This window comes from Kryptolebias marmoratus, linkage group LG4 (assembly GCF_001649575.2).
Source record: "Kryptolebias marmoratus isolate JLee-2015 linkage group LG4, ASM164957v2, whole genome shotgun sequence".
In the NCBI taxonomy this organism is placed as follows: domain Eukaryota; kingdom Metazoa; phylum Chordata; class Actinopteri; order Cyprinodontiformes; family Rivulidae; genus Kryptolebias; species Kryptolebias marmoratus.
Genome location: NC_051433.1, coordinates 30,810,113 through 30,823,337, shown reverse-complemented (window position 1 = coordinate 30,823,337; position 13,225 = coordinate 30,810,113). Strand labels below are relative to the sequence as shown.

The 13,225-nt window shown below is 39.7% G+C and overlaps 1 protein-coding gene across 1 annotated transcript in view; it reads right to left on the bottom strand.

The window, feature by feature from the left end:
* Window positions 1-13,225, bottom strand: part of p3h1 (prolyl 3-hydroxylase 1) — a 23,676-nt gene that overhangs the window by 6,177 nt on the left and 4,274 nt on the right. Inside the window, exons 4-13 of the mRNA XM_017440330.3 lie at window positions 12,625-12,756; window positions 11,491-11,630; window positions 8,075-8,164; window positions 7,929-7,981; window positions 7,712-7,839; window positions 5,196-5,323; window positions 4,991-5,086; window positions 3,310-3,460; window positions 2,341-2,458; window positions 2,183-2,258 (exon numbers count right to left, since the gene is read on the bottom strand). Of these exons, the coding sequence (XP_017295819.1) occupies window positions 2,183-2,258; window positions 2,341-2,458; window positions 3,310-3,460; window positions 4,991-5,086; window positions 5,196-5,323; window positions 7,712-7,839; window positions 7,929-7,981; window positions 8,075-8,164; window positions 11,491-11,630; window positions 12,625-12,756 (1,112 nt within the window). The remainder of the gene's footprint in view (window positions 1-2,182; window positions 2,259-2,340; window positions 2,459-3,309; window positions 3,461-4,990; window positions 5,087-5,195; window positions 5,324-7,711; window positions 7,840-7,928; window positions 7,982-8,074; window positions 8,165-11,490; window positions 11,631-12,624; window positions 12,757-13,225) is intronic.

Genomic DNA, 13,225 nt, shown 5'->3' with positions numbered 1-13,225 from the left:
TTCAGTTTCTATGCACCACAAATTTGGAACAAACTTCCAGAAAACTGTAAAACAGCTGAAACACTGGGTGCCTTTAAATCTCAACTTAAAACCCACCTGTTTAGAGTTGCTTATGGCTAAATTAGGGTTAGAGTGTGGGTTTTTGATGTCTTTGATGTTTGTCTATTTCTTACTGTTTATTCATTGTCACATGCTGTTTTTGTTTTGTTTTTTAATTATGTAAAGCACCTTGAAATGCCTTGCTGCTGAAATGTGCTATACAAATAAAATTTGATTGATTGATTGATTGATTGATATAAGGCAGTCAGTTGTACAGATATGGAGTTAGAATCTGGTGGGGTAGTAGCTGAGAGTCATACTTCGAGCACGACTCCATGCACAACATCTTAGCTTAACACTTTGGTGTTAACTGCTAGAGTCAAATGTAAAAATCCACAGTTTCAAGTTATTTCCTTGATCATTGTGGATTTTTCTTTCTTTACCAAAAAGGCAGCAACAAATTTGTTTCTGTCTGAAGATCTACAACTGATCAACTTTTGGAGCCACCACAGTTAATCAACCTTAGCCAACACAAAAGCAGCTATAACTCAGGTAATTTTACAAATATTGAGCTAACCTTTGATGTGGTAGCAGACTAACAACACATACTTAGAGCGAACACAGTGCGATATTGCCTGAAATCAAACAACCAATACAGCTATAACTCAGTCATTTTTCAACATAAGATGATCTGAAAACTCTGGCATGAAAGGCAGTGGGTGATATACATTCACCGGACACTTTATTAGGTACACCCTGCTAGTACCGGGTTAACTCCCTTTTGCCTTCAGAACTGCCTTAATCCTTTGTTGCATAGATTCAACAAGGTACTGGAAACATTCCTCAGAGAGTCTGGTCCATATTGACATGATAGCATCACACAGTTGCTGCAGGTTTGTTGGCTGCACATCCATTGCACCACATCTCAAAGGTGCTCTGTTGGATGGAGATCTGGTGACTCTGGAGGCTATTCGAGTACAGTGAACTCATTGTTGTGTTCAAGAAACCAGTCTGAGATGATTTAAGACATGGAGCGGTATCCTGCTGGAAGTAGCCATCAGAAGATGGCTACACTGTGGTCATGAAGGGATGGACATGGTCAGCAACAAGACTCAGGTAGGCTGTGGCGTTGACACGATGCTCAGTTGGTACTAACGGGCCCAAAGTGTGGCAGGAATATATCCCCCACACCACTGCACCACCACCAGCAGCCTGAACCGTTGATGCAAGGCAGGATGGATCCATATTTTCATGATTCTGACCCTACCATCCGAATGTCGCAGCAGAAATCCAGACTCATCAGACCAGGCAACATTTTTCCAATCTTCTATTGTCCAATTTTGGTGAGCCTGTGCAAATTGTAGCCTCAGTTTCCTGTTCTTAGCTGCTGCTGTGTGTTGTGTTGTGGGTCAGAGATGCTGTTCTGCATACCTCGGTTGTAACGAGTGGTTATTTGAGTTACTGTTGCTGTTCTATCAGCTCGAACCAGTCTGGTCATTCTCCTCTGACCTCTGGCATCAACAAGACATTTGCTCCCACAGAACTGCTGCTCACTGGATACTTTCTCTGTTTCGGACCATTCTCTGTAAACCCTAGAGATGGTTGTGTGTGAAAATCCCAGCAGATCAGCAGTTTCTGAAATACTCAGACCAGTCCGTCTGGCAACAACAACCATGCCACGTTCAAAGTCACTTAAATCACCTTTCTTCCCCATTCTGCTGCTCGGTTTGAACTGCAGCGGATTGTCTTGGCCATCAATCAATCAATCAATCAAATTTTATTTGCATAGCACATTTCAGCAGCAAGGCATTTCAAGGTGCTTTACATAATTAAAAAACAAAATAAAAACAGCATGTGACAATGAATAAACAGTAAGAAAGAGACAAACATCAAAAACCCGCACTCTAACCCTAATTTAGCCATAAGCAACTCTAAACAGGTGTCTACATTGCTGCCGTGTGATTGGCTGATTCAACATTTGCCTTAATGAGCGGTTGGACAGATGTACCTGATAAAGAGGCCGGTGAGTGTACATTCCTTCAAGGAATTAATTTTTTTAGGTATCATATTTTAATAAATAACTACTGATACTTTCTTAACCCATTCCACACGTTGATACTGTTGTGTTATGAACAATATTTACCGTGACTGTTTTTGCATCCAGCTCAGTGAAAATAAACTCTCCACCTTCAAAGTTATCGTTCAGGTAAAGGATGGCACTGCAGGAGAGACATCAGGATATTAGCCATATGCTGTCATATGGGTTGTAAGGGTCATGATTATTTCTGTGTGTAACCTCACCTGTAATCTCTGTATGTGTATGCAGGAGGTTCTTTGATGCACTGGTTGACCTCAGAAATCAGCACACAGTTGTCCACATGAACAGGATGGCTCAGGTCATTTCGGTTCTCCTGCTTCTCTAAACAAGCAGAAGCACAGAGAGAACTTAAGGATCCCCAGCCACTCAGTTTTCAGCTCTACAGATCAGCATTCAGAGACCTCATGGTCTCGTTTCTCCTTTCTGCAGATGATGTAATTCTGTTGGTATCTTTAAGCCATGATCTACAGTATGATGAGAGTCAGCTCTTCAAAGTCCAAGACTCTCAACCAGATAAAGGTGGAATGATCTATCTGAGTCTATTTTAAAAATCGTAGTTTAAAAGGACCAAAAACATTCCTAAAAAGTCTTCAGCTGATCCAAAATGCTGCTGCCAGAGTTCTGATAAGAGATCATATTTCTCCATTGGCTTCCTGTCAAACTCAGAATACAATTTAAACATACTTCTAACATACAAAGCTCTGAACAACCAAGCTCCATCTTATTTTAAACATCTTATTGCTCCATATTTTCAGTTTGAGAGCACTTTGCTGGCAAATCAGCATTTGTTTACAAGACCATTACACCATTATACAGAAAAAAGAGAAAAGGTATATCACCTTTTGCTACCATCTAGTGGCCAAAACCAATAACACAAGTTTGAATTATTGCCATAAAAAAAAAAAAGTTTTTTTATGTGCAGTCTACTTCAATTGAAGATTGGGTCCTCTACCTGAGGCCTGGGAGCACACCTGATTCATGGTTAAATCACCTCTTCATGTTCTGCAGAAGCCTGTTAATCACCCATTGATTCAAATCAGGTGTGTTGGAGCAGAGGAACAAGTAAAACATGCAGGATGGTGGTCCTGAGGACCAGGACTGGAGACCCCTGCTCTAATAGATATAACAGAAAAGAATAAAACAGTCTCAAGCAGACAGAGGACATGTCTTACCATCGATGGCAGAGCGGCAGACTAGGTGAGAGTAGGAGAAGTAGAGAGGAGTGTCCAGACTGAAGGACGACTCCAACACCTTCCTGACTTTCTCACTGAGGTCAAAGAACAAACGAGCACTCTTCAGAGGAACCTTCCCCTCCTGTCCAAGCTGTGGAACATGGACACGTGTTAACACTGGATATGGGATGGGTCAAGTCCTTATTCAAGTGTTTTAAAGTGCCAGTATCTATTAATCATTAGAACAGAACATTATGTGTCCATTTTGACCACTGCCAAAGTGAAGTGAGATTTATTTATATAGCACTTTTCAGCAACAAGGTGATCCAAAGTGCTTTACAACAGAAACAACAACAGGATCCAATACAGCAGGTACATAATGAAACACACAAAGAAAAACACATCAATCATGTATAATCTACATGAAATATAAGATAATCTAAATAAAATCACAAAACCAGACATATCTAAACATGAGCTAAGACAGTCAAAATAGTAGCTAAGATAATCTAAATTAAATCATGATAAAGTTAAAACTGAACTAAACAACAATCAGGAATCTAACAATCTAACAATATGTACAATATGAGCTAAGATCAACTAAACTAAACTAAATGTACAGGAAGGCTAAATAAGCTAACATAAACTGAAACATGATAATGCTAAGCTAACGGTACAGAACTTTTATAAATCGGACCCCATGGGGGTACTACTAAAAGGTGAAAGGCGGGCAATGTTGTTTCTGCCAGTGTATGTTCGATTGTATGTTAGCAAAATATTTCACCAACCACTGAACAAATTTTAATAAAAGTCTGAAAACATAATAATTAGCAGAAGCTTTTCACAGATACTGAGCTAGAGTTGGGTGTGATAGTAGCAGAGAGTGATTTCCAACACACACACACACACACACACACACACACACTGAGCGCTAACAGATTACAGATCTCTGTATAAACCTTTACCCCACGGGAGCTAAATCTGTCTGCCTGGTAACAAAATATGTCATGAACCACTGGACAAATGTTGATGAAACTTTCAGAAAGTAATAAGTTCATGAACATCTGTAACTCATAAACTTTTGGAGTTTAACATGGCCACCAAACTGACATTAGATAATCAATTTAGCAAAAGCCATCAATTTTACACATACTGGAGCTAATATTTGGTGTGTTAGGAACTAAGAGACATCCTCAACATATTAATATATATTTTTAGTGTTTTTGTTTTTCCAAAGCTACAGAAGTAGGAGTAAACCAAAAATTGTGTTGGACATGGAAGAACAGTCAAAGAGTAAATTTATTTTTGTTCATATTTAACACAAGTTATTAACATTTGTATGCATGAGATGAGTTATTCGATGACATTTAAAGAAGATACATAATTTTTGGAAGATAGTCTCAATCCAGTGGTTCAAGACAATCCTACAGAAAACCTTTAAGAAAGTGCATATTTATTACTTTCCCTAACTGTGCGATTAATCACAGTTAGTTTTTCCTTTCATTAGTTACCACTAGATCAAAAGATGTATTATACAACAATAGAATATTCCCACAGGAAAACTGGCCTTAAAATATTGAGTCTTTGATCAAAAAGGTTTTTTTTGCTTCTTCATATCCATGTGAGGGTGCTCAGGTTTGCCTAAGATTTAATTTCCCTCATATTCGTGTCAAACACAAACCTTGACAGCCTTCAGGATGGTGACTCCTTGGAACATCTCACTAGGTGTGTGCGGAGATGGCTGCCCGCTGTAGCCATCACCTTTCAGAGCAGCTGCCTGAGAAATAAACACAACAGCATCACAGTGATGTGATGAGTTGACAAGCACAACAACAGGCAAATATACAGATAGAAACATTTGGTAACTTCCTTTCAGAGTGACTTACATTGGAGAGGCGTTGCAGTTCTCTGCAGTCATCATCACTGATCACGTTGTCCAGCAGCACTCGCTGAGAGCCATTGAGCTGCTTGGATGTCATGGTCAACTTGATATCATCATACAATGGGGCATCGCCTACAAGGGGTCAAAATTCAACAGTTAACTAATTCTGTGAATGCTGAATCAGTATTCACAGTTGTTTTCCTGTTCTTTGGCTTTTCCATGTGTTTGATATGTAACCTCTTCTGCAAACAACTTGATGGATGAACAACATAAACATCTGGATGCATCGCCCGGAAAAGGAAACAGGGGAACCCCTGGTGGTCGAGCCTTGGGGCTCGGCTGGGCCAAGCCCAAAAAAGAGATAGGATACCACGTCCACGCCCATGCAAGCTGGGCAGCAGACAAGCGAGCTTCCCTGGACATGTCAACTCCTGGCAGCATAAACAAGCCAGAGCTTGAACGATACCAGGTTGGGGTCACTTTCACGCACAGCTTGGGCTCTGGAACTCAAGAGATGGGTTGGACTCTTTCCTACTCTGGAGCTGCCCATGGAGAGAGGATTTAGGTGGGTTTGGAGTTTTCCCCAGTGAACGAGGGTCACCTCTCTGAGGTCCTAACTGTTGTTTGTACTCTGAACAGAAGTTCAGATTACCTGGCCTTCTTGAAGTCTTTGGATGATGTCCTAGAACGGGGTACCATCTGGGGATTGTGTTATTCTTCTGAGTGATTTCAATGCCCATGAGGGCAATGATGGAGGGTGATTGGGAGGATTGGCCACCCTGACCTGAACCTGAACGATGTTCTGTTATTGGACTTCTGCTGTAGGCATGGGCTGTCCATAACGAACATCATGTGTCAAAAAGTGGACAACCCCAATTCCAATGACGTTGGGATGTTGTGTATAACATAAATAGAAACAGAATTTGATGATCTGCAAATCTTTTTCAACCTATATTCAATGGGATACACTACAAAGACAAGATATTTAATGTTCAAACAGATAAACTTTATTGTTTTTGTTTTGTTTTTGCAAATATTCACTCATTTTGAATTTGATAAAAGAAACATGTTCCAAAAAAGCTGGGACAGAGTCATGCCTACCACTGTGTTACATCACCTTTCCTTTTAACAACACTTAATAAGCTTTTTGGAACTGAGGACACTCATTTTGAAGCTTCATAGGTGGAATTCTTTCCCATTCTTGCTTGATGTACAACTTCAGCAGCTCAACAGTCCGGGGTCATCATTGTCATACTTTGCACTCTTTTACTACGAAGCCAAGCTGTTGTAACACGTTCAGACTGTGGCTTGGTATCGTCTTGCTGAAATAAGCAGGGACATCGCTGAAAAAGATGTCTCCTGGATGGCAGCAAATGTTGCTCCAAAACCTGTATGTACCTTTCAGCATTAATGGTGCCTTCACAGATGTTACCCATGCCATGGGCACTAACACATCCCCATACCATCAGAGACGCTGGCTTTTAAAGTTTGTGCTGATAACAATCCAGACAGTCCTTTCCTCTTTAGCCCGGAGGACACAATGTCTATGATTTCCAAAAGCAATTTGAAGTATGGACTCCTCAGACCACAGGACCCTTTTCCACTTTGTGTCAGTCCTTCTCAGATGAGCTCCGGCGCAGAGAAGCCAGCAGCGTTTCTGGGTGTTGTTGATATATGGCTTTCTCTTTGCATGGTAGAGTTTTAACTTGCACTTGTAGATGTAGAGATGTCACAGTTCTCTGTTGTTATTCATTGGCCTGGAAGTGAGACGTGTGTTGGTGCTTTGTTTGCACTTTTTCATTTATGTTCATTTACTTTATTTGTAAATGTGACTTAAATTAGGATTCAAATTAGGTGCAAACAATTAGCATTTATTTTAATTGTATTTTTGTTTAAAAAAGTATTTCTAAAGTGCCTTTTTGTAAAACTGTAGTTGTGTAAATATTTGACACAAATATCTTACAATATAACATAATAAATAGCCATATTTTCAACTTTCCTGCCAACTTCAATCATTTTTTTTACTAAACCACGGTCGGCGGGCGATCTGCCACCTCCCACTGGGTTTAGCCTCTTTTCTGGGGGAAACACTGTTACAGTACTTTTTGCTGACCGCTTGCTACTTCTAGCTTTTAGGTAAAGTTCTGCTACTTTTAGCTTTTGGTTACCCTTTTGCTACTTTTTACGAGTGTTTGGTACTTTAGGTTTTAACTAGTATTTTACTACTTTTAGCTCGCAGCTTGCTACTTTTACCTAGCAATTTGCTTTTTTTAGCTTTTGGCTAGTGGTTCAATCTCTTTATCTTTTTTATGTTTTGATTCTTTTAGCTTTAACAAACCTGATTCAGCGTCTTTCGAAAATTTCAGCTGCGTCACTCAGCATTCACACTGCATTTTGTCAGAAAATGCAATATTCACCAATGGACTAGAGAAAAAAAATGTCTGACCATATTGAAGATTTTGATTTTGACTGATTAGAGCAAATACCATCATTGAATAAATACATTTTGTTAACATTCACCTTCTTGTGGCACAATCATCTTAGATATATCTGAAGAGTCCTTCTTCTTCTCCTCAACCAGAGTCTCAATCTCTTTCATTAGGTTTCCTATTTCCTCTGTGATCCTCGCTGCAGTCGCTCTGTCAGCCCTGTGAAATGACACAATAACAAGAAGGTACTTTTATGACTCAGTCACCCAAAAAGCTGAATGTATTTATGGTGATATCTTAAATCCTACTTCTGTTTGTCTCGGAGTTTTCTAGGCATTACATCTTCAGGAGTCCATGTGTCCTTATAGTAGAAAAGAAAAAATAAAGAAATTTGATCAAAATATGTCAAATGACACATAAACATGTTAGAATAATAAATGGTTTATTGACTCACCGGATCAACAAAGGTAAGTCCAAAGGCTTCATATCCAAAGTAGAGAAGTTCCTTCTCCAGTATGGACTGCTGGATGTACTGCTTCACTATCTGAAGGTGACAATTTAAAGATTAATTATCACACCTTGTAGCTTATCTGCTAAACTGCTAATCAACCAGTTCCTAAAGATAGTATGGCATACATGTAATTCAAAAGCAGTAGAGATATAAAAGAGAAGCTAATTTGGGATCAGCAAATGCTTAAAACAACAAAAAAGGGTCTTTGGTTTGACATGAATGTTTGTTTTATTTTTGTAATGGGTGAAAAGTTTCTGATATGACCACTAGTTGTTTTATTCCAGGTGACTTCTTGAAGCAGCTTGGGCTCAAACCCACAGCCTCAGGATGATGAGACCGCAGCACTGACCACTGAACTACTGTGACTCATTGAAACTGACAAAATAATATTAAGAAAAATATATGTTTTCAAATGGCTTGACATTTGTCTGACTACAGCTCCACATGTTAGCCAGATGTTTAAAGTCCACAGAACTGTAGCCAACCTCGTGGATGTGGCCACAAGAGAAAAACTGATGACAAATTGAAGAGATGGATAAAACAAATAGTAATCAAAGACCCCAGAACAATTCCAAAGATACTAGAGGTGAACTCCAAAGTCAAGATATATCAGTGTCAGATTGCACATCGGTCACTGTTTGAACCAAAGTGGACTTATTTGAAGGGGACTGAGGACGACATTAAATCAAAAAAAGGGAGACTATAATTTGCCACAAAGAGATGAGACATAACTGAAGCTTTTTGGCAACAAGTCTCATTGGCTCTACGTTTACTGACCCAAAAATAAAGCATAAAAAGAAAAGAGCACTGTACCTACAGTGAAACATGGAGGATTGGTCATGTCATGGGGCTGTTTTGCTGCATCTGACACAAGGTGTCTTAAATCTGAGCAGGGTCCAACAAAATCTCAAGACTATCAAGGCATTCTGGAGCAAAATGTGCTGCCCAGGGTCAGAAAACTGTCTCAGTCACAGGTCATGGGTCCTCCAACAGGAGAATGACCCAAAACACACAGCTAAACAAATCTGACTGTCTGTATATCAAAGTCATAATATTAGCTCAAATATGGTGTGGTAGTAGCTTAGAGCCATTCCCAACATACTCCAAGTGCTAACTGTGTGCTAACATGTAAGATCTGTTTTGAAAACTTTGCCATTAACTAGTGGAGTCAACTCTAGCTGTTAGCAAAATACAGTATCTGCTGAGTCACTGGACGGGATTTATAGAGGATCACCACATATACATCCACACATAATTCACTTTTGGAGTCAGTCTAATTAAAGATGACCGGCATAGCCAAGTGACCTTAGGAAAACCAAAATAATTAACAACTCAGTCAATTGTACAAATATTGAGCTGAAGATTTATGTGGTAGTAACTGAGCATCATCACCAACACAATGTGCCTTTTAACTGTTGGCATCAACCCTGCTTGTCTGTTAGCAAATCATCTTATGAACCACTGAAGCAATAATAATTAAACTCTCAGAAAGTAATCAGATGTACATCTATCACAGAATTTTGATAGATGAACTACTCTGTCCTCACACAGATGTGTTGGACTCTACTAGACAGATAGCGAACAACAACAACAACAACAAAAAAAGACTTCAGCGGTTGATGGTGTTCTGATCTTTTCAGAGCATTTTTGTGGTCAGCTGTGAACCCAGGCAGACAGGACTGGGGTAGGGGAGAAATGATTTAAGTGTGTTGAGGAACCTAATCAGTAAATAAGCATATTTAAAAATGATTAAAGTGTGAATGATCAATGAGCATTATGTGACAGTATTAACAGCTTTCTTTAGGTTTTTTGGCACTTGACTAATAAATGTAAGTATCAGTCAGAATGGAGAGTGTGTGTTTTTTCATTTGGTGGGGTTGGGGGTGAGATCAGATGGAGAATAGGGGTGTTTTCTCTTCGAGATTCTCCGTCTTTGTTGCTGCCTCTCCTTTTACGCACTTAGGATATGACGATGATTTTATGAGAAAGATGTGGCATGAATTATTTATCATAACGCTGGTTTTACTTGGCCTATCGACACAATTTATGCGAGGGGGCGCTACCAAAACTTGGCATCATTTATGGACACAACGAAAGAGCTATGGACAACGTTGGCCCTGTGTTGTTGCTGTTTTTTAAACTTCTGGGGATTATCCTGAGACTTCAGGAAGAGAGGAAGAGTGTCTAAAACATAGGGCCACAGGTCTGATGTCACAATTAACAAATTAATCATTGATCTTTGGCCTAAGGTGTCCTGGTACCAAGTACACTTGTGAACCACCCTATGTTCAAACACAGTGTCTGTTATGAACAGCCCATGCCTAGCACTGAAGTCCAATAACAGAACACGGCTTGGGTTCAGATCAGGAAGGTTGTTCCTCCCAATCACCTCACTCAAGATAACTCTGTATTGCCCACATGGACATTAAAGTCACTCAGGAGAACAACTGAATCCCCACACTCTTTCAGGACACCATCCAGAGACTCCAAGACGGCCAGGAAATCTAAACTGCTGTTTAAGCAGAAACAACAGTCAGAACTTTCCCTCCTGCAGCTCGGATCTTCAGAAAGGTGACCCTGTGGCACATCGAGGAAAACTCGAACACCGAGGTGCTCAGCCCAGGGCTTGTGAGTATCACCTGCCCAATGCCTCTCTCCATGGGCAACTTCAGAGTAGTAAAGAGTCCAGAACCTCTCCAGGAGTTGGGTTCTGAAGCCCAACTGTGCATAGAGGTAAGCCCAACTATATCTAGTTGGTATCACTCAACCTCACACACAAGCACTGGCTCCTTAGCAACGAGTGAGGGGTCATTCCATGTTCCTAGGGCTAGTTTATGCCGCTGGGAATCCACATAGCCAAGGACCCTCCCTTGCCTGCCGCCCAGCTTACATGGCACCCAGCGTTGATGGTCATCCTGCAGATGGTGGGTGCACATGGAGGTCCCATCCTGTTTCTTATTTGGGCTTGGCCCGGCCAAGCCTCAGGAGCCAAGACTCGACCAATAGGCTTTCACCAGCGAGCTCCCCCTCCCTAGGTCAGGCTCCAGGAGTGTAACTTCAAATTTTAGCAACAGTTTTGCTAGTTTTAATTTTTAGTTAGTTTTTCATTTGAGCTATTAGCTACTTTTGCAGATTTTTGCTTCGGTTCCTCTTGTTTTAATTTTAACAATTCAATTAACTCTTTAGCTTCATAAACACATTTCAGCAAAGTCTTTCAGCACTCAGCATTCACACTGCATTTCTGCAGAAATCACAACTTCTCTAGTCTTAATTCTTTCTTGCTAACTGCCATGGTAGAAAATAAGTTGAGGAAGATATTGTGTAAAGCACTGCACATCAAAACAAAGCAAGACTTGTACCTGTCTGGCTGAGATGGTTCTGGCCTTGTCCTCGCCCAGCACTGCAGAATAATAGTTCAGGTTCTGGATCATCACCTGGTCGTCAGGGTGGAACAACAAGAAGGTCTTGGCACACTCTATGGCCTGCTCATACTTCTCAACTGGAGGAGGAAGGCATGAGGAATATCTTTATACTGAACAACAGTTCCACTGGTTGTTGACAAGGACATTTTGTCATCAAGTTTTAGGTTTAAATCTCTTTTTTTTTTAATCTTTGGAACATAGAAGATAACATCAGATTTATGAATTTATCTATTTTTCTTGAAGACCACTTCTATACATTAACCAGGCTGCCTTTAACTTATTCTAACTGTTTCAAAGGCTGGTTTTAATCAACTTCAGACCTTTTGAGATACTTAAGGTGTTTGTGAAGAATTCCAGTCTGATTTTAAATCCCATCATAGCACCGAGACAGCACTTTTAATTATCCTTTTTTAGCTGCTGGTCTGTTGTTATGATTTGTGTCTGTCTGTCCGTCTACAAGACTACTCAAAAAGTTATGATTTATGTTATGATTTTCATAATATTTTCAGGAACCGTCAAATATGCTACAAGGAACAAGTGATTTGATTTTGGTGGTAATCTGGATCACAATCCAGATTGAGGATGTTTTTTAAAGGATTCCAAGAAGATAGTTTGTCTGTCTGTGAACAAGATTACTCAAAAAGTTATGAACTGATGTAACGTATGTCTTGTTAATCTTGTTAAGGACATCTGCTACTGATTACCTTTTGGAGTCAACCTAACCTAAACTGCCTGCTGCAGCTAACTGACCTTAGCAAATGCAGAAATGCTCAGCTTTACAAATATTGAGGTAAAATTTGATGTGGTAGTAGCTGAGTTTTTCCAACACATATTTAATAAGAATAATTTTCAATATTAATAAGGTGATATGTATTCCTTCAAGGATTGGTAGGCCTTTTATGGTTTATAGTTTTAATAACCATTTTATGTTTATGTGATGCGTAAACATTTTTCTGTATGCTGTGTTGCCTGTCTTGGTCAGGACACTGCCATCAATGATATTTTAAATATCAAATAACAGTTAAAAGAAACACAATGTTTGGTTTGGGTAGTAAATTCGAACAGACTCACTGTTGTAGTAGGAGAACTGCAGGTAGTTGAAGTGTGAAGGCACAAAGTCCTCAAAGGGTTTGTCCCTGCCAGCAGTTGATGCCAGCTCCACAGAGCACTGCTGCTTACAGTTCAGAACCTGCAAATAGTGGTCTGACACACACAGATGCAGAAATCAGTACTGTGCATAAGCAGGGTTTTAGAATTAAAACCAGCAGAACAGAGTCCTAAAGTAGAAAAACAGATTCTAAAATAAGCAAAAAGGTGCTAAAGGTATAAAAATTGAAGCTGAAATAAACAAAATAGTAAATTATTCTTGATTGAGAAAAACTCTTGATATATGAAAGTAGTGCTGGGCGATATAACGATCCATATCGTGGGGATGATAGAAAAGTGTCTATCGTGATATATTTTCTTCTGTCGTTTCTATCATAATTGTATCAATGATTCATGGAAATATTTCATAACGTAGGCTACGACGAATGTATTAGTGTTGTCACTTTGCATACATTCAGTTTATATAAGTGATAAATAAGAAGAAAAACTAACTATTTTGTGAAGAACCTCCGTTTTGCGACATGACGCTGCTTTATGTGTGGGTTTGCGACATGCTTTACGGCAG